We start from the raw sequence: 22,104 nt of genomic DNA, 5'->3' as shown, positions 1-22,104 counted from the left end.
GATAGCACAATAGATGCTGCAGTCAAGAGGTGTCATTTAACTTCCAGGTCCTAAGCACATTTCTACACCATATACTAGGTAATTGTCCGCAAATTAAAATGTCAATAAGGGATAAGCCAATTTAACCATGTTTAAAAGGGAAGCACCAGCACTTTACTTCTGTTTAGTGCACAGAGTTCAATACCCAGCAAAAATATGATCAAGAAAAAGGTAAAATATCTGGGATAGCCATGCATAAAAGACAGATTTGCTAAATTTTTAAGTCACCTGTGCTTCATTGTGATTTATCCATGTCATATTTTATGTGAGCTATGTTTCCAAGGGCCTGATGTACTATGCATTGTTTAGGTCACAAATGGCTCTATTTAGAAAATCTGGCCATTTGCGACTGGAAAAATTCTATATACAAAGCCCTATTTTGCAATTCGGTAACCAATTATAAAATCGCAAGATGGGTTTGCAATTCAATATTAATAAGGGGCATTATAAGGGCATCCCTACCTAATAGTGACTCATAGTGGTATGTGTGAATGTTTTGTGACCAGAATGCGGTCACAAATCATTCGCCTTTTACCACCTCTTTCAAGTAGGTGGTAACCCATTTGCAAACTGTAAGGGGTCCTCAAGGGACCCCTTCCCTTTTGTGAATGTGTATAAAATCAGTTTTAGGCACAGGCAGTCCTGCAGCTGGGCATTTCTTTGATGTTGTTAGCAAATCGTACTGAAGCCTCTAGAAAAGGGGTTTGGCTGTTGCTGTATTGATGCCTGTCCCTGTGGCTCTGGATATTTGACTTGGAAGGATGTCAGTGATCAAACAACTATGCCAACAATAATTTTTACTACTTTATCATCTTCACTGCAGGGGTCCGTGCGTCCCACCAGATGGCAGCAACTGACCTCCGAAACATGAACAAATACAAAACAGAGATTTTGGCAGTTGGCCGCAGTTTGTGTATGGATCCGGCTGTGATTGCTGGAATCATTTCTCGTGAATCCTGCTCAGGGGGCCCCAAAAAAGCATTTTGTCAAAAAACGAAATCGGCCAAAAGATGCTTCTTTAAGTAGTAGTCATGTTTGCAGAGTGGTGGAGAAAGGGTGCTGGGCCTCCGACCAGCACTCAGGAATTACGCTGCATAGCACTTACAGGAGGTACCTGGAATGCTTCTTGGCCCCAGAACTCCCTCAAAACTAAATTTGACTTCATCCCCCATCCTGTAGTCTTCCAAGAGGTGCGTTTGCAGAGTGGTGAAGAAAGGGGGGCATGGCCTCCAAAGATGACTTAGCAGTCCTACTGTGTGGGACTTACTAGAGATAACAAGAGGGGTAGTTGGCCCCAAGGACATCGTTGGGGCCAACTTCCCCCCCTATTGCCTCCAGTAAGTCCCAAACAGCAGTATTGGTAAGTACTTGTACCAGGCCATGCCCCTTTTCCCACCAGTCTACAAATGCGCTCCATGGCATGCTCTTGGATGGGGATTGAAGTCCCCTTCGCTGCTGGGGGTCCTTTAGGGGCCAACTAGCCAACCTCTTACCTCCAGTAAGCCCCACACAGTGGGATTGCTGAGAGGTAGACAAAGGCCACACACCCTTTCTCCACCACTCTGAAAATGCACCCCAGGTGTGTTGTTAGTTGGGGAATTAATTTTAATTAAATACTGAGGGTCCCTGGGGGCCAACTAGCCAACCAGGTACCTCCAATGTGTGGCACACAGCTGGATTGCAGAGAGGTGGTCTGAGACCAGGAAGCACTTTTGCAGAGTGGTGTAAAAAGGGGACTTGGTCTCGGCAAGATACCCTTTTTTAATATTTATTTTTACAAAGGGGCTGTGTAGCCCCCCTTCTTTTACATTGTTTGGGCCCTGGCGACCCTATCCCCCAGGGTCTGACCCCTATTCATTAAAAAGATGGGAAGGGGGCTCTTCCCAAGGCCAATTTCGGCCATGGGGACCCCCTGGGCCGGCCTTTTCATTTTTTAATATTATGATTTATTTTTTATTAGAAGGTATGGGGCTTTTTGGCCCACCTCCGGGCCACTTTTGGTCCCAGTGACCCCTTCCCCCGGGACCTGGGCTCTGTTATTGGGACCGTGGGGGCAGCCCTAATACCCCCACGGTCCCACCATCTACCTGCCTCCTTTGCTTTTTCCTGCAGAAGCCAGCATTGTTTTTGAGCAAAGGGAGCTGTTCTTGCTTCAATTAAGCTTTATGGCCGCGCCTATGTAAGACCGCATGGGTAAGTTCTGCTGGAGTTTACCACCCACCCCTATCAGAGACTCACAGACCCACTCACTGACCCAGCTGTTGGGGACTTAGTTGTGGCAACAACAGGGGTTCTTGGCCCCACCAACCCTCCAAAGCCAAGGGGACTTCATGAATATTATAGCTGTTTCTTGTTAGAAGCTATAGATTAAAGTTTATAATTGTATTTTGATATTTTCTAGGATCCAGCTATAGCAGAATAAATATAAATTACTTTTTGGGGTTAGTCCCTTGAGATAAATGCCAACTTTAATTCTGTGCATGCACCACTTTTAAATATCAGAGACTCTACTGTGTGGGGAAAAGAGTGTTAATATTTAAAAGAAGGGTTTGCCACCAATAAAAGGTTTGACAGCAGATTTTACGCTACAGTAGTCTGACTACACATGGTAGGCCAATCGTATAGATAGCACAATAGATGCTGCAGTCAAGAGGTGTCATTTAACTTCCAGGTCCTAAGCACATTTCTACACCATATACTAGGTAATTGTCCGCAAATTAAAATGTCAATAAGGGATAAGCCAATTTAACCATGTTTAAAAGGGAAGCACCAGCACTTTACTTCTGTTTAGTGCACAGAGTTCAATACCCAGCAAAAATATGATCAAGAAAAAGGTAAAATATCTGGGATAGCCATGCATAAAAGACAGATTTGCTAAATTTTTAAGTCACCTGTGCTTCATTGTGATTTATCCATGTCATATTTTATGTGAGCTATGTTTCCAAGGGCCTGATGTACTATGCATTGTTTAGGTCACAAATGGCTCTATTTAGAAAATCTGGCCATTTGCGACTGGAAAAATTCTATATACAAAGCCCTATTTTGCAATTCGGTAACCAATTATAAAATCGCAAGATGGGTTTGCAATTCAATATTAATAAGGGGCATTATAAGGGCATCCCTACCTAATAGTGACTCATAGTGGTATGTGTGAATGTTTTGTGACCAGAATGCGGTCACAAATCATTCGCCTTTTACCACCTCTTTCAAGTAGGTGGTAACCCATTTGCAAACTGTAAGGGGTCCTCAAGGGACCCCTTCCCTTTTGTGAATGTGTATAAAATCAGTTTTAGGCACAGGCAGTCCTGCAGCTGGGCATTTCTTTGATGTTGTTAGCAAATCGTACTGAAGCCTCTAGAAAAGGGGTTTGGCTGTTGCTGTATTGATGCCTGTCCCTGTGGCTCTGGATATTTGACTTGGAAGGATGTCAGTGATCAAACAACTATGCCAACAATAATTTTTACTACTTTATCATCTTCACTGCAGGGGTCCGTGCGTCCCACCAGATGGCAGCAACTGACCTCCGAAACATGAACAAATACAAAACAGAGATTTTGGCAGTTGGCCGCAGTTTGTGTATGGATCCGGCTGTGATTGCTGGAATCATTTCTCGTGAATCCCGTGCTGGTGCTGTCCTTAGGAATGGATGGGGTGATGGAGGAAATGCCTTTGGTTTGATGCAGGTAAGCACCATCACCAATAAAGCAGTGACATGGTGTTACATACATAATCCTCATTGAAAATTGTGTCTTCAAATAAGTGTCTGTACTGGTCATATGAAAGCATAGTACCAATGTTGCTTTGTATTTTAGATTGACAAACGCTGGCACAAGATCAGAGGTGCTTGGAACAGTGAAGAAAATATTTCACAGGGTACAGAGATTCTAATCACCATGATCAAGTCAATCCATAAGAAGTTTTCAAGTTGGTCTCAGAATCAGGACTTGAAAGGTAGGCATTGGACACCAGGAGTTAATTCCTACTGCTCGCCTTCAGTCTCACTTCCAATCCTCAAATCTCCTCTGACCTCTAGGAGGTGATAACTTTCTTGAGAATTGTGTTTCCTAAGGAGTGAGGTCTGCACTTACCTCTGCGTTGAACCTAAGTGGGTTGTGACCATTGATTTATGGGCAGGGCACTAGGAGTGTACTATTGCAGGGTGGAATGGATTTGCATTGGTGCAGATCGTTAGTGCAAACTCAAGTAGAAGCTGCACTCCAGCGGATGAACCTTTAGCCTCAGACTGAGGCAAGACTCAAGAAATCAACAATAAATCAAAGACAGTGAATCAATTAGGCCCCACAATGATAAGAGAGGGTAGTTGATTTACAAACCATGAAAGTTTAGTAGCAGATTAGCAAAGATACAAACTCAAATCATTTAATGTTGCCAAAAAACAGTAGTAAACACATGAAAATATAGTATGATTGAAATCAATTCAAAATAGTAAATACAAAAACAAACTGCTCAAGGTTTTTTGTAAGAAATTGGGTTGTTAGTTGACTCGTATGTTGGCCCAGCTCAAGCAACAGCCGCAATACCTGGCATGGTGAACCACAAAAAGTCACTAGTTTAACTTGTGCTTAACTCCGGGTTCCTTGGCACAAAAAGCAGTCAGGTTTAACTTAGAGATAATTTGTAAAGTTTTTATGCAGCACACCAACAGTAATAAATTAAAACTCAACTCAAGACAAATATCACACTGAGTTAGAAAATTAGAGTAAATGTAATTAATCATTTGACACCAAAATAACAAAGTAGAATCGGTTTCAGAATAATTTCTGAACAAATCGGGTTCTGAAAGTCCAACCGACCGATTACAAGGCGTCTGAACACTATTCGTCAGTCTTACATTGACTTCAATGGGAGCCTGTGTTCCGAACTAAAACGCAGGCTCCCATTGAAAAAAGCGGTGGCTGGGGAAAACATGTCACCCTGTTACGGACACCCCAAGCTGCCTGTCACACTGTGCATGGTTGTAAAGAGGGGTGTCCTGGGTACCCCCACAGGCCCCAAACGGAGGGCTATGGGTGAAGTGGGGGCCTGCTATGGGTCCCCTAATTCAGATTCTGACAGCTATTTTGTGTCGGGCAGACTGATTCGGAACGGTTGTCAGAATCAAACATCGTAATCGGTCGGAAACAATGTCCATAGAGCTGTACGATTTGGCTATGAATGACTCTGGCTGTCGGAATGCCAATCAGAACCAAATCGGACTGCCCAAACCGTTTCCTTTCCTCATTATCTGTTGGTTGCAAATGTATCCAATTTGGTCAGAAATGTAGGTTTCGAATCAGATTCTCCAAATCCGAATCCCGTTCGGACCAACATCGTAATCGCCCACTAAGTGTTTGCACCTGCAGGATATCATTTTGCAACACCCTTGACATAGCTCTGTATTGTTTTGTCTGTAGCCCATGAAGATAAAGCTAGAGTCTGCTGGGCGATAGAGGCATACTAAAAGTCACATTTCTATTTACCTGGATGATTACTAATACCATGACCAGATCATAATGCCCCTAGTGGGTGGTGCCCGCTGATTAAAAGAGCAGGGTACAGGCCTTTTCATCTCTATACCAGTGAGGAGAATACATAATGACTCTCCTTGTGTAAATCAGTGTAGGTTTGCCTGATTGAGACCTCTGATTGCAATTGGTGTGCAACCCCATACATCTTGGGCCCTTAATTCTCCCAAGAAGGAAGAACTAAGCAAAAGCGTCCGATTTTGCTGATTGCAACACAACTATGGCACATCTGAAAGAAAATCACTTTCATTTTTTTATTTTCTTTTATTTAGGAAGTTTTATATAGCGCTAGCCTGACCTGAAGGTATCGGAGTGCTTCACAACAAGTATAGAGCAGTGCAAAAGAAGGTAAACATAGTACAGTAAGCAATACATTCAGAGTACAGATCGTAAGAGAGGATGCTGATGAGTTCTAAATACAGAGTCTTGACAACCACCTCGAGGAAAGGAGCAGTGACGTTGAGAACTCCGAGCTACTCCTATCTGTTCGATAGGGAGCGGTCGAGGGAAAGGGTTTTGAGCTGGCTTTTGAATTTGGGGAAGGAAGGAATAGTTCTGATGTGGGGGGGATAGAGTTCCATATTTTGGCCGCATTACCGGCAAAGGATCTGGCCATAGTTTTTTGTTTCCTTGCTTTTAGCGGGATAAGAAGTAGAGTTTTTAAATCTTCTGAGAGTCCAGTTCTGACCCGCTTTTCTGAGTTTGGAAGCCAGATATTCAGGTTTGCCTGTGTGAAGGGCTTTGTGTGTGAGGCAAGCTGTTCTAAAGTTCGCCCGCATTTCAATTGGTAGCCACTTGAGTTCTTTTAGTGCTGGAGAGATGTTATCAAATTTCTTCATTCCAGTGACCGTTCTGGCAGCTGCGTTGAAGGTTGTTTTCAGAGGAACAAGATGAGTTCTGGCTATTCCAGAGAAGATTGCATTTCCATAGTCCAATCGAGACAACACCAATGCTTGGGTGGCTTGTTTGAGGTCTTTGGGTGGAATGTAAGGTTTAATTTTTTTTAGTAGTTTCAAGTTAAAGAATGCACTCTTTGCCAAGATCTTAATGTGTTTTGTCAAGTCTAGTTTGGTATCTAGTCTAGTTTGGTACATAAGCTGACCTATTTGCATAACAGGTTCACATTTACTTGCAACAGCTCTGTGCACCTGCACACAAAGGAAATGTGGGACCAGAGGCAGAACTTTTATGTGGCTCTCCTGGATATTAGAGGCAAAGATGAACAACCCAGTGTGTAGCCATAAGTAGTTTGGAAGGATTGAAACCTGCCAAGCCTGGAGAAATGACCTACTATCTTCTTTGGGCAGCATGACTCCAGTGTCAAGGCTCATGTTTCTCAGTACTTGTTGTTATATCTTTGATCCCCCTGCAAATGATATAGGCCTCTGCATGAAAGCCTGAGTGACTGTACAGATGTCCTTGCAGCTGTAATTACCTGAAAACAAGACAACCCAAGAATGAAGGTCAGTGGACGCTTCATTATCAGGGCTTGATCTGTTGCAGCTCATGAACCCTCTCGACCAAACAACCGCCCAAATCACGTTTCTGATCTCGTTTCCATTTCATTCATCCTTGCAGTGGTTTTTCATCCCACCAGGATCTATCAGTAACCTAATTGTTGAGGTCACCCTGAGATACTTATGTATACACTGAAGCTGTACAATATAAAATCTATCCTCTCTGCCGGCCCTGTTGGAAATAAACTATGCAGCAAATTAAGTTGCTGAAAAAATATTGTGAACTAACATCTGTTATTGGCTGAGTTCCTTTGTAAGCCTTCTGTGTGTGCCTTAAGACCTCCTAGCAGCACCCACACCCTGAACCGAAACAACTATCCCGGTTGCATTAGCCTGTATCTTGTACCAAGGGACATACATGACAAAGAACTCGAACCTCAACACTCCCAGTCATTTCAGCATTGTAACTATCTTAAATTAGAACAAGCTCCTCACACATCAGAATAACTAGATTTTACAAAATTGAACTCTGACAGCCTCTGCATACAAATCTATTGTGCAAGGTTCAGGTTCTGTATTTTCTCTTTACAGTAATGCTTTTCTCTTTACTATAATGCTGGCAGACAGAATGCAGAGAGATGAGTATCCAAAAGATGCCTTTATTAGCCATAATGTTACTGAATGATGCATTTCAGGATACTTTCATAATGTTAGCACATTCGAGAACCGTAAAGCTTTTCTCCGGATGGAGCAGAAACGGTGTTAATCCCCTAAGGATGTTAGTGCTCCACACCTGAGCATGGCCAAGAAAAAATGCATTCAAAATTATAAACCGAAAAGGAAGGGTGAGTTTGGGCAAGATGGCGGCGGTGTGCTAGACCGCTGTACTGTGCATCCTGACCAGTACTCACCACAATGATGATGAATGCAGAACAGAATCAACACCGGCAGTCGTGATTTCACAGGCTTAACAAAACGGAACATGATGCTGCACAGCTGTCCCTGAATATAGTGATATTCGAAATCAGATGAGAATGGTGATCGGAAATACATCGACCCTTAAGCCCACAGCCACGAGTGAGAGGAGAGTGGTAAAAGATCAGCTGTCACTCTTCACATCCCTAATCGGCGCTACGGTTATACGGCTCCTTGGGGGCTTAAGAGCAAACGAGTTTTTTTTGATTTGTACACAAACAGCGGAGTTCACGACTGAAAGTGAAAGGGTGTACCTGGAACCAGAACCAGAAGACGATATGGCTCCTAAGAATGCAGCAGCATTAGCGGCCGCCGCAAAGACTAGAGCAGCCAAACAAGCAGTACGAGACCGGGAGCTCGCATTGAAGCGAGGGGGTCACGTAAGTGTTGCCAGCACCGGCGATGCAGGAGTGCCTAACACGGAGACGCTACCTACCCCCAAATCGCTGAAACAGCCTGGCCCCTCGGTGGTTGATTTGCTTCGCAGAGCTCCGGGGACAACTCCAGCAAAAACACCTGCGAAAACGCCCTCAGCCAGCGGGGAGAAGAGACACTCGGCAGTACTGACAGTTGTACCAGCAGAACCAAAAACCAGGGGTGGATTGCATGAGCCTGAGCCTGAGCTGCATCGAGAGACTGGAGGCAATATTGAGGCAGAGGCTCCCTCTGGCATTACAGCTCCCATTGCTCCGGCGATAATAGATCTAAATACAGAGGCCTGCAGCGCTATGCCTGAGGTAAGCGAACATATCGGATTACCCGAGGAGGAGACTCAGCTCCAAGGTACGACCTCCCCATTGTCTATTGTAAATATCCAGGCCCTCTCTGAGACTTCGATATTAGAGCCTGCGGAATTACCTAGTACAGAGAGTAACTTGATAAACACCCCTGGTACCCCAGATGGCCAGTCAGGCGCGGTGGCGCTGATACATGGCTCTGGCAGAGACAGTCTAATTACCACCGAGGCTATTCCTGAGATTATTGAGAGAAATAAGATGCACGAACATAGTGGTGTAGAGACAATGGGAGCAGCAGCAGAGTCAGCAGAGACAGCAGAGACAGATAAAGATCCAACTGACTTTTTTTCATTTTCAGAGGAAGCTGGGTGGTCAGGAGAAACAGAGGAGGATATGGAGGAGGATGCTGAATTTGACTTTACCACAGAGAGCGACCAAAACTTGAAACTTAATGACCCCAGGGGTGGCAGGAAAACAGTTTTAAAAAAGAAAAAAAGCTGTCATGGGGCTGCAGAGCTGGTCTGGGATTACTCTCCTTCAACTCAGTCTATTACTCATATGCACCCACCTCCCTCCTCCCGCCCAGAGGTATTAGATCATGCAACCCAACCGGACGCCACGCTAACTTCTGTTATGGACACTGTATTACAGGCCATCGCCTCGCATCGCGAAGAAACGTCTAAAGATGGTCGTAAGGCGCAGGCAGCACTTCACAAGGTGCAAGGGGTGGTACGCAAGTTAACAAGAACTGTTAGCTCTTTTAATGATCGAATGACCGAAGCGGAAGCCCGCATTTTGTCAAACGAAGCAGAAGCCACTGCGACCCAAGAACGAGTTGATTTCCATGAGGCAGAACTAGCAGACGTAAGGTGGAAGCTGGAAGACTGCGAAAATCGTCTACGCAGAAATAATCTGCGTGTCTTAGGTATTCCAGAAAAAAGTGAGGGAGAGGATGTCCGCGCATATATAATACAACTCTTTCGAGATACTCTGCCTGAATTGTCCAGCTGGAATTGGGACATGGAAGTCCAACGTGCATATAGAGTCCCATTGACCTTGAAAACTCCAGTAAAACCGGGAGGTTACCCCCGAGCGATATTGGTATATTTTGGGAACTTTCTCCTAAGACAAGCTATCTCAGAGAAAGCCAGACCTGAAGCGCGACGCAGTAAAGACTCGATCTCCTACTTTGTCCGACCGGACTTTTGTCACATAACTGTAGAGAGGAGATGGCGCCTGCAACAAATGATTAAACCATTCCTAGAGAAGAAGGCACAGGCTTATCTTAATAACCCAGCTAGATTGAAAGTAATTTTCGGAGGCCAAACTAGATTCTTCATTTCCGAGATTAAGGCAGAAAGAATATCTAGATACCCTAAAATAAGTGTGTATACCTAGATAGTCTGAATTAACTTTATTATCAGGAAGGGAGGCGGCATGACTGTATTCGTATAGATCTGTTTTTTTTCTCTGTTCTTAGTAATGATTGAAAAGGTAGTTGCTTTGAAAATTAAGTTTGGTGACATGATACGATATGATACGATATGATTCTATATGATGGGATAGGATAGAGCAATTAAGATGATCTATCTTCTCGTCCATTTCCCCTATCCTGTCTTCTTATCGGTGACTCTTGGGGTTGCTATGGTTTTGTTTCTCTTTACCCAATTTTTTCTTTTCTTTTTTTTTTCTGTTCTCTCTTTCTTATTTTGTATATTTACTGTGTACTGGTCAGGTAGCACTAGTCCATCACCACAGACTCTTACAGAGTCTCATTGCCCGTTTTTGGGGTGTAATGGGGGAGGGGTATGTGGGGGGGAGCTCCCCACTAGGGAGGGTGGGTCGGCAAAAACACAAAAAGAGCAAGTCAAAATATACAATTAATTTAATCAATGGATCAACAAACAAGGTAGCAAAGGAGGCTCAACCAGTTGTAAGGCAATGTGAAACATTAAGAATGTGTGCTTACTTATTTAATCATCTAACACTATGTAGTGCTATATTTTGTCTGAATATCCAATGTGTATTATGGGGAAATTAAAACTATGCTGCTGGAATGTGGCGGGCCTTAATGATAGGGGTAAGAGGGCACAATTATACCAAATAATTCGTCAAGGTTCATATGATCTCCTCTGCCTACAGGAGACCCATATCCCAGTGGGGGATAAAGAATTGTTAAGAATTGCTGGATATAACATTCTCGACTTGACAACACAAACATCTAAGACACGTGGAGTTGTTATTCTAGCAAAAACATTTTTGGGCAAACCTAGGCGAAAATCGGCAGACCCCCAAGGTAGGTGGGTCATAGTACAGCTTAATCTAGGCATCACTATATGCTCAGTCTATGGGTCGAACCTGGACGACCCACAGATATTTTATGACCTAGAATTGGAGTTGGCCTCTTGGACAGGATCATTGGTTATCTGTGGAGATTTTAATATAGCACTAGGGTATACACAGAGTAGGCAAATACAGCCGGCATATAATGGACGTAAGCCCAAAGTGTATGGGGCTGTAAGGCAACTTATGGATAGCCATAATTTAATTGACATCTGGACCTTTAAAAACAATCAGGATCCTGGCTATACATACTTTTCCTACCCCCATAACAAGTACGTCCGGATCGACTACATAATGGCATCCATAGATATTGCCTTAAACTCTGTAATGACTAAATCCCCAAAAACTATATCAGACCATAATGCCCTTATAATTACTTTTGACATCCCCAATTACAAGAGGCCATACTCTCAATGGTCATTTGATCGTAAGCTCCTAGTAAACAAAGAATATATAACATATATAAAGCTCTGGGCACAAGAATTTTTTGATTTTAATCAGTATAGTGCCCCCAGGCTGGTGGTCTGGGATTGCTTTAAAGCTGCCCTAAGGGGGGAAACTATCGCCTTTGTTGCCAAACGAAAAAAGGATCAGGATAAACTGAACGAACAACTGAATTCAGAGCTAATAAACCTAGAGCAACAGCATGCTAGTCAGATCCACCGAGGAGATGAATGTCAGAGCACTCTATGTAAAATTCTAGTCCTAAAAGCAGAAATTAATAGCGGTTTGTCCCAAAAAGCAGCGGAACTTTTTCAGGCAAATCAGAATAAAGCATATGAAAATGGGGAAAATGTCGGGAAACATCTCGCTCTTCGAACACGCCAGAAACAAACACAGAATGCTATACAATCCATTGAATATGAGGGGCACAAACACACGTCCTCAGAAGGCATTGCAGGGGCTTTCCAAAGCTACTATCAGAAGCTATATCAAAATGAAGATCAACTTTCAACATCCGATACCAACAATTTTAAATAACTGGCTTTTGGAGACAAACCTGGGCAAGACTATTGATGATTTGACTAGGGATGATCTGGATAAAGAGATTTCAACTACTGAGGTGGAATTAGCACTGTCAGAACTTGCTACTGGAAAGGCTGCAGGCCCAGAAAAAAATCCCTATTGATCTTTATAAAGTGCTTGGAAAGCAGATCGTACCTTATTTATTAGATTTGTTTCTTGGCGTGCAATGGCATGGTAATCCACCTGATTCCTGGAAACACACAAATATAGCCATTTTCCCTAAAAAAGGTAAGCCTCCTGAGTTACCTTCCTCATATCGACCCATCTCACTTATTAATTCTGATTCGAAGCTTTATGCCAAGATCTTTGCCAACCGGCTCAGCGGGGTTATCGAACATCTGGTCTCCCCGTGGCAGTATGGTTTCATCCCCGGTAAGGGCACTACAGATCACACCTGTAGAGCCATCTCCCTTTTTGACACCATGGGAGTTTCGGGGGGCCAGATGTCGATGATCCTGCTGGATGCCGAGAAGGCCTTTGATCGGGTCTCTTGGCTGTTCCTATGGGAAGTTCTGGAGTTAAATAACTTCGGACCAACTCTTGTAAAATCCATCAAAGCAATGTATATTGACCCTAAGGCTAAGCTCACCCACTTATTTTGAAATTGCTCACCTCTCCCGTAATTGAGCCTGTGAAAGTTGGTAGTTTCTATACCAAAGTACTGGCATATGCCGATGACGTGGCGGTATTAACACCTAACCCCACAGAGGCAATCCAGGAGATTGAATTAATTACCCGATCCTTCGATTCCTATTCAGGGTATTCTCTGAATAGAGACAAGACAATGGTCATGTGTACTGAAAATACATCTTTTGAAAGCCCATATAGAGTTAATAATGCGGTATATCTAGGTGTATCCATCTCTCCCAAAGTAAATGAAATTAATCAACTTAATTACGACCCACTCATTAAGAAAATCAAAAAAGATCTTAATAGAGTTAACATTTGTCAATTATCGGCAGAGGGAACTACCTCAAAATGAGTATTTTCCCGAAAAATATTGTATTTTTTCCGGGCAATCCCATCTTTGGTTGAGAATGGTATTATTAATACTCTTGATTCCTGCATGTCGAAATTTATGTGGAATTATGGGAAAGTCAGGAGGGCCTTGCCAAAGCTAACACTACCACAGCAAAGAGGAGGGCTAGCTATACCAAATCTGACATTTTACTTATGGGCAACTCTCCTTCAACAAATGACCCCTCTTTTTGACACTAAACCAACCGTAAGCATTATTCCAGGCCATACTATACCCTCAATATATGAATTGGTATTAGGGGACAAAGCCAGAGGACTGCTCTTAAAACAAGTTGAACCCTCATATTTTAAAAAGATTAAATTTAAGATCATTATTGATGCATGGAAAATCTGGAAACACACTAGTAAACATCTGATAATACCAAAATATACAAAATACACTCCTCTCTGGCACAGTTCAATTATACCAATTCAACTTAATGACAGCATTTCCAGGAAATGGGAGAGCTTGGGGATCGTGAAAGTAGGGGATTTCCTTGGTCAAGATCTTACACCATCATTTGAGGAACTACGGGATAAATTTATGATCCCCTTTACTGACTATTTGAAATACATACAAGTTTATACGACCATCGCACAAGTTGTACCTAGAATAGAACTAAAAGGTATCCCATTTTTAGAATTAATAGTTAGGCGGACCACCAGGATAGGAAATATTTATGAACTACTGATGAATAACTACCCTGACGATCTAGAACGGGTTGAAAGTGGTTGGGCCACTAAATTAGACAATTCAAATACTGATGTTGATATGTCCTTGATGCTATCCTCTAAACTGTTTTTAGCTTCTGACCTAAAGGCCCAAATGTATAAAACAATATACGATCTTTATTATACCCCTGCAAAGTTGTTTACCTGGGGTAAAAGGCCAAACGATCAGTGTCCAAGATGTGCTCTTGGTCCAGCTAATCTTATACATATGCTTGCTGACTGCCCTAAGTTAGAAGTAATTAAAAAAAAGATCTCTGAATATTGGGCAGAAATTTTTGGGCATGAATTAAGGATATCATCGACACGTTATGTTTTAGGTTATGATGACTCTCTTGGATACAGTAAGGAGGAAGTAATATCCGTTTTTCTGGGTACCTCTGTACTCCCAATCATCCTGGCAGCTCGCTGGAAAGAGGCTGACGCTCCCACTTTTCAAATGTGGTTAAGTAGACTTTTGGGAATATATAAACAGGAGATTTCCATCTATAAAACCAGGGGGAAAAAATCTAGAATTCTTGGGGCTAAGATATGGGCTCCTGTTTCAGCCTGGTATGAGAACAAAATAAATTTGTAAGCTGCTAAAATGACTTGCTATGGGAACTCAGTATCTATCAGTATGTATGCTACAATTTTACACAGCCATGTTTCTAATTAATCATAGCTAAAACTATGTTTAAAAGTTTTGCAATGTGATTCTGTAACGCTGGATGCAATGTATGGTTTTTAAGTATTTATACCTTTTCTACCTATAATTTGTATGTTGTATATTTTTGAACCTGCTCAAATAAATATATATTAAAAAAAAATATATATATATATAAATTATAAACCAAGATGCTTTAATAAAGGTAATGGTTTACGGAAGTCAAAAATCAAGTTGGCAGAAATTAATATTCAGAATTCATATTGTTCAATTAATAAACAATCAAATTTGGCAAAGCAGAGGACAAACCAGCCTTCGATTGTCTCATAAGGCAGGACAAGATAAAAGTTAGTCATCTCTCCGAAAGTGCACACTAAAAAGCTCTTATACAGCTCTGCTCTCACCTGTGCTAAAACCACATAAAGTTTAACATTTTACACTCCTCAAGAAGACTGTGCAATCAGATTAAAGCAAAGGAAGACAATTAAACTTTCATTATGTTCTGGAGTTTTTTTACAATGTAAGCTTCTTTTGGCGCCCTCCAAACTTACACTTATCTTAACTGGATAAGATTTGTGGACCAGTCTACACACTGCGGGTGTCTCTTGAATGTGATATTCATTAAAGCAATATCCCACAATAATAACAAAGAAAAAGAAACATTTTTTCACTTGGGAAAGAAGAATAAAAAACATTTGATACTTAGAACACCACCTTACCTAGAAATAAACGGGCATATTCTCAAGGAGTTATAGCTGAGTTAGTGGAACTTTATCGCAGCCAATGTCGCGATAAAATATTCACCCCATTCACAAGCAGGTGCTAACAGCCAAAATCACCAGTTTACCTGCGATAGCTGCTGCAAAAAACATCGCCAGCAACTATCGCTAATTAGAGGCAGAATATGCGTTTCCGTGCCAAAAGCCGCGTCAACACGACTCCGCAACATTCTCCATGACCAGACAGATCAATGACACGACCACAAAACGTGCGATAAGGCACGTTAGCAGCAGGAAATTATCATCTGCTCCAAACTGGTGTAAAGTCGGACTACAGCCTGCAAAACAAAATAGAGCCCAACCCACAGCCACACCAGAAATATAACCGATGCCATGGAGCCATTAATCATGCAGCTGGAAGCACCAACAGGACCACAACATCCACCGCCACCAACCCCAGAAGCCCCTATCCCCGCCCCCCGGATCAAAGACATGCTACATCAACTACATGGAATCATGTACCAAATAATCCACCTGATGTCGCACAATCATATTTGGTGACATGCATGTGTTGTCACAAAAATGAGCATCACACATTAACCTTTGAATTAAAAAATGAAAATGTATTCAAATAAAGACAGATAAAGACACATCGGCTCCCCGCGGGACAATCCGTAGGTCACAGACTGCAAGACAAAAATCATGATGAGAGGGTGTGTCTTGGCAACATCAAAAGGAGAGAAAGAGCGCGAAGGAGAGAGATACAGAGAGAGAGAAAGAGAGGGAGCGAGAGAAAGAAGGAAAGAGGGGGAGAGAGAGATAGACGGATAGAAAGGTTGAGCGATAGTAAGAGAGACAGAGAGGTGGAGTGATAGAAAGACAGACAGAGAAGGAGAGAGAGAGAAAGACGGACAGAGAGGGGGAGCGATAGAAAGACGTACAGAGAGGGAGAGAGAGTGAAATACGGACAGAGAGTGGAAGAGAGAGATAGACAGACAGAGAGGTGGAGAGAGACACAGATAACAGAAGATATGGACAGGTGATAGGGAGAGAGAGGGCCGACACTGCACACCCAGGCCACACTGCTCACCTGCTGACACCGGTAGTATATCTTCCACCATGAGCCGGTATATAGTGCAGTTCACCAGGTCCCACATCTGAAACAGATCCGTCATCTGAAACAGAGTCCAGACATATGAATGGCAAAGTACACACAATTGCACATGATATCATCGCCTGTCCGCCCCTGCGCACCCAGGCAGATGCACCTCAGCTCCTCCCACCACCCAGCGGTGCATGCCCATCACTGCGCACCCAGGCCTCACTGCTCCCCTTCCACCACTGGCATGAAACAATGAGGGCCCACCACGTGCTGGTGCAAGCCACAAGCCTGGGGCCCACAGACATAGCACCCTCCACATCATGCTGCCCCGCTCCGCAGTCCACCAGGTCTCATATTTGATTCTGAGTCTTAATTTCACTATGGCAGAGGACATACCCGTCCACCCAGCATCATCACAGGCTGCACACCCACTCAGACTTTGAGGTGCCACCAACTCTGTGATCCAGGAGGCGACGCCATATGGTGGTAGTCCCCCTCTGTTGGCTGTATCTGGCTTACACTGTGGTCCAGCAGGGCTCACAAAACCTGAGCAGTCCGGACCGCTGGGACGGGGCATCATCGCAGGGTGCACCTGCTCAGCACTTAAGGTGCCCCTACCTCAGTGCACCGAAAGTCACTGTCCTGTGGCGGTGTGCCTGTGCCAGCCACAGAGTATCCGGTGCCACAAAGTCTTTGCCCCACAAGTCATGTACCCTGTATGATGGGGTATTGTGGTGCGGACGCCATCATGTCTCACTGGGCCTGCGGAATGTGATGTTGCAGGGCCTTGGGCCCCATGCCTACATGAACACCACACAGATACACCCCGAGACATGTTGGAAATGGCGTCGAGCACGTGCTCCCGGACTTTTTTATTGGCAGAGTCACATGTCCTGTAGTGCGTGTGTTGAATGGGCATGGTGTGGGTGTATACCAGCCTTGAAGAAGTGGCTGTGGCATGCCGACAACTAGACCTGCGAACAGCAGATTACTACAGGGCAGACCTGGGACATGCAGTGTTGCCGTCCCCCCTGTGAGTGTAAGTGGAGTGGGCTGGCCTGGCGTATGCCAGTTCAGCGTAAGGGTTTGAACAATGACCCTGGGGCTCTGGGTGTGGTTCTGTACGGGGCTAGACAAGGAAGTTACTAATGCCTGTGTCCCTGTTGTTGCATCAGCACCACCCGGACCACATTCGGCAATGTGTCACCCTGTGACCCATATCCAACGACATGAGCCACATTGACGTAAGAGGAATTCACTGACCCTACATTCATCCATACTTCCATAATTGAAAGACCATAGACATGACATATCTATGTGATTAGGAATGTTTAATGCACATTCAGTGGAGTGTTGCATCTGGAGCAGTACAGGGCCATGCAAACCCCACATGATGATTTTGGCCCGTGAAGGGAAATCCAGAGTCCTTCAGGGAATGACAAGTCCAAAGGAAGGGGAAGAGTTCAGTCCGCAATCTGATTGCTGGGTCATTGGCGATCAAACAGAATACGGCAGTCCATGTCGAGGTTCAAGGTGAGTGGCGCAGGATGCATCGGGGACAGTGAAAGGTGCTGATGCAGAGGGCAGAACCAAGCAGAAACAGGCCATATGGCAGAGATGAATGCTACTGCGTCCTTATTACCATGAAGACAGGTTCATCTGCATATTCGTCCACTACTGTTTCATGGGCCTCACGTGTGGGTGCTGAAAGCCTTTCTCCAGCACTGTGTGGCAGTGAGACCTCAAGGGCCGGAAGCAGAATGTCTGCCACACTGTGTGGCACTGGCACTTCAGGGGGCAGAGATGTGGATGTAGTAGAAGCAGCAGCATGCATCAGTGCCAGGCCTTGTGGCAGCAATGCCATGAGGATGGCTTTGAGTTCATTGAGTAACTCGCTGGTGTGCAGCCGTGGCAGCCGCTCTTTCCGCATTCGCCCAACTCCTGTGTGACATCACTACAGCCACACCGACTAGAGAGTTGTTCTATTCTCTGAGTCAGGGATCCAGCGATGTCAGCCATGGTCCATTGGAGAGCATAGAGTGGACTGTGGATGTCCGTTAGGGACTGAGAGTGGTCCCTGATGGGACTCAGACACCCACATATGGCATCTAGTTTGTCTGGCATGTGGTCAAAGCCCACCTGCACCTGTTCAGCCAGCTGCTCCTGGCACCCCAACACACCACGTTGGAAGGCCATGTGTTCTTCGCCAAAGTTCTGTGAGGCAGCCGTGGTGGTGGGTGCTGCCTGCTGTGCGGTCTGTGCAGTGGGTGGGGTCTCCTCGTTGCAGCTGGGCTACCCCGCTCTTGGAGGTGGGCTACAGAGGTTGTTAATTAACTCTTGGAGGTTGTCGAAGTCGAAGCTGTGGTGGTCCTCTTCATCATCAGAGAAGAGAGGTGTTGATTCTCCCTCTGCAATGTGAACGGGAGATTCAGTTTAACAATGTGTCCACATGTATGTTGTTACATTGTGCATGGTCGCATACAGTCTGCATGACTGTGTACATTGCGGCTGTTTGGGAGGAGCTGCCTATTTGACGGCGGACAGTGGACATTTCGGCAACAGATGTGTGTGTGTGTCTGTATTTGAACATTATCAACTCACATTTCCCTGCAATGCCAATTGTGATTGACCAGTGTATACACCCAGTCGGCACCAGTTGTGTCCTGTGTTCTGTTGTGGACGTGTTTCAGTTTGTACCAGATTGTTGGCAGTGTTGATGTGCTCTGCATGTTATGTGATGCATTTTTGGGGGAGTGCCCCTGCAGCTCTGATTTTTATGCCCCTTATCCCTCTCCTGAGGTGTGCTTTTGACTTCTGTGCATATACAGTGCTGAGATGTAGCATACTTGGGTACATTGGTGTGTTGGTGGGAGTTGGGGGTCTGGGGCATGGTGTGTCCGCAGATGTGCTCAGCTCATTTGTGCATGTGTGCCAGTGTGCCCATCTTTCCGTCCCTCCAGTCCCTGTTCGTTACTCACCCTGGTGCTTTGGTGTCCGGTCATTTTGAGCAGTGTCCGTTCCCCCAACTCCTGCCACCGTTTCCCCACTGATGACCATGGACTCCATTTCCTCCTTATCGTCCAGCTCCTCCTGTGGTGCAGGACTCCCACCTCCAGTCTGCATTACTGCCTTCCGGGTTTTGGCGAGTTTCAGCTTGGTTTTGCACTTGACATCATTCCAGCGCCTCTAGGCCTCTTCAGCACTCCCACTGCATTCACCTTGTCCACAATGGACTGCCATAGTCCATTTTTGGTTGCCAATGACACAGTGGAGGTGACAAACAGTTGTTGATGGCGTTCTACCACCTCCGTTATCAGGATCCTGTTTTCCTGCGGACTGAACCGCTTCTTGCTACTCTTTTTCTCCTTGTCCTTCCCGGACCCTGATGTCCCAGACTGGGCTTCTGGGGGGCTTGTGGGGTTCTGGTTCTCCTCCGTACTTGCTCCAGCAACATCCATTGTGCTTTGCTATTGTTTGGCATTTGTTTGTCTGTTTTTTTCATATTTTATGGTGATTTTTCCCGCCTGTCGCGTGTGAATTGCCGGCTTGTTAATGGTTTTCGCTGATTTTTGTATTGCGATTGTCCTCATCGCAGCATTTTTTGCATTCGTGTTTCGCATTTTTGCGGCTTGGCATTGATTTTAACGTGGCCATTTGACACGTTATCTGGCGACTATCACATGGTACCACTGTATTGTGAATACTTAGTTAACACAGCATCATTTTCCCACAATAGACTGCGACGATGAGAGTTGATTTAAGTTTCTTTTGCGATGGTTATCACACGTTCTTGAGAAAATGCCCCGAAGTGTTCCCATATGACAAAGCTAAGATGGCAACAACCATAAACTCATTTTGATATTCAGGCCTGCATTAGCTATAGTTAAACTAAATGTGAATAAACTTAATTTATCTCTACAAATAGTCAACAAAATCATTTAGGGGTCGACAGGAGTGGCATTTGAGACCCCTTACTTGTCCCTTCCTAACCCTGGCATTGCTTTTGCAACCCCCGGCCTCAGAGATTGCCAAATCAGTGCAAGAATCTAAGAATACATGGCCAGCTTGCTTTTTTGGTTGTTGGCACTCAAGTTTTGCCTACCACCCTTTTTTAGTTACACTAAAAGGGAATAATACGTTATTATTCATTATTTGTGTCATACATTATGGAGCACCAGAAGCTGGAACCAGACTTTTGCTGGCAGAGTAGGTAAGAAGATCAATGTTTTTTAATGTTTGTTGTTTGAATGTTTGCGGGTGGGAGTTTGTGTGAGATGGTGTATATGTGTGAAAGTGCACATCTGTATGTGTGAGCATGTATGTGTAGGTGAAAGTAAGTGGGTCAGAGTCGGTTACAGGTATTGAGTGGGAATTATTGAGTCTCAGTAAATGAGTATTGGAGAGTCAGAGTGAGTTAGAGTAAGAGTGACTGTAAGTGAATATGAGCGGATGAATGAGAATGAATGATTAAATGATTAAGAGTGAGTGTGAGGGAGTATTAGAGTGAGTCAGAATGAGTTTAATTGCATGTGAGAATAAGTGAGAGTATCAGTGAATGCAATTGGTTGTGAATAGGTGACAAAGTGTGAGTGAGCAACACTAAGACTGAATATGAGTGAGCTAGTTTGAATGAATTATGGAGAATTAGTGATTCAGTCTGAGAAAAAGTGAGAGTGTGTGGGAATAATGCAGTGAGAGTTTGGGTGAGAGTGATTGAACGAGAAAGTATGAGTGCACCGAGTAAGAATGAGTGAGTGAGAATGAGCAAGAAAGAGTGAGTGCAAGAGAGTGAAAACAAATGAGTGCAAGTGAGTGCAAATAAATGAGAAGGAAATAGAATGCGTACAAGTGAGTGAATGTAAATAGGCATTAGTAACAATGTAGTAATATACTTGTAAATTTTATGAATGGCCATAGCATACTGATAGTCATTATTGGTTGGAAAGTTGCCTATGGCAAAACACTGGCACTAGTATGCTTCAGGTGATTCTTAGGAGGACAAGCACCTGTCACAAAATACCGGTAATGGAATACTGGAGATAGTTCTAGGAATAATGGGCACCTATGGTAAAATACTAGTACTGGTGTAGTAGTGGTATGCCTTGGCATATGGGGTACCAGCGGCAAAGTTTTAGCACCGGCATAGCCTATATGATATTTGACATAAGGGCATCCATGGGATATAAGAAGAGTACATGACAAAACATTGGCCCTGGCACATTGGAGACATTTCTGTCATATAGTGGTAATCAGAACACATTTTGAAAGAAATGAGGTTAACTCCTGAGGAGCGTCATGTTTCATTGGCTCTGCAACCTGTGAAAGGACTCAAATATTTCATGAGAGCCTTTTCAGAGTTAGGGGCATTTTAGCAAAAGTGTTTGAAAAATGCTTTAAATGCACCACACGGCCTAGCATTTTTTTTAATGGGCTTGAGGAACAACCCCCTTGAGCCCTACTAGATGAGGTCTGACTCACTTGATTAGCACAAATCAAGACTATTATTATGCACCACCACTTTCCAAGATTAGGATGTCATCATAATTTATGTGTTATCTAACAAATACATGTGCCTCTATTGTGTTGCTATAATCATGCAGTTACTATGGAACCTCAGCAATGTCAGTTATCTTGGTAGCCTCAGGGGTAGGGTCATGTGACATCACTTTCTGGGAACAGTCAGGGGATCGCTGGTCATATGATATCACTTCCTAATCCTGTGGTGTCATTAAGTTGAAAGGATATATGATGTCACTTCCACTGCCCTAGGCATTTTATTAATAGTATTT

General features: G+C 44.0%; 1 protein-coding gene across 1 annotated transcript in view; it reads left to right on the top strand.

Annotated features, from left to right (window-relative positions):
* LOC147697173 (lysozyme g-like) overlaps positions 1–22,104 on the top strand; it is an 83,261-nt gene that overhangs the window by 42,390 nt on the left and 18,767 nt on the right. The window contains exons 4-5 of the mRNA XM_086934234.1: positions 3,526–3,722; positions 3,852–3,990. Coding sequence (XP_086790360.1) covers positions 3,526–3,722; positions 3,852–3,990 — 336 coding nt within the window. The remainder of the gene's footprint in view (positions 1–3,525; positions 3,723–3,851; positions 3,991–22,104) is intronic.

Source organism: Lissotriton vulgaris, chromosome 8 (assembly GCF_964263255.1).
Source record: "Lissotriton vulgaris chromosome 8, aLisVul1.2, whole genome shotgun sequence".
NCBI lineage: Eukaryota > Metazoa > Chordata > Amphibia > Caudata > Salamandridae > Lissotriton > Lissotriton vulgaris.
This window is presented reverse-complemented; position numbering and strand designations above follow the sequence as displayed.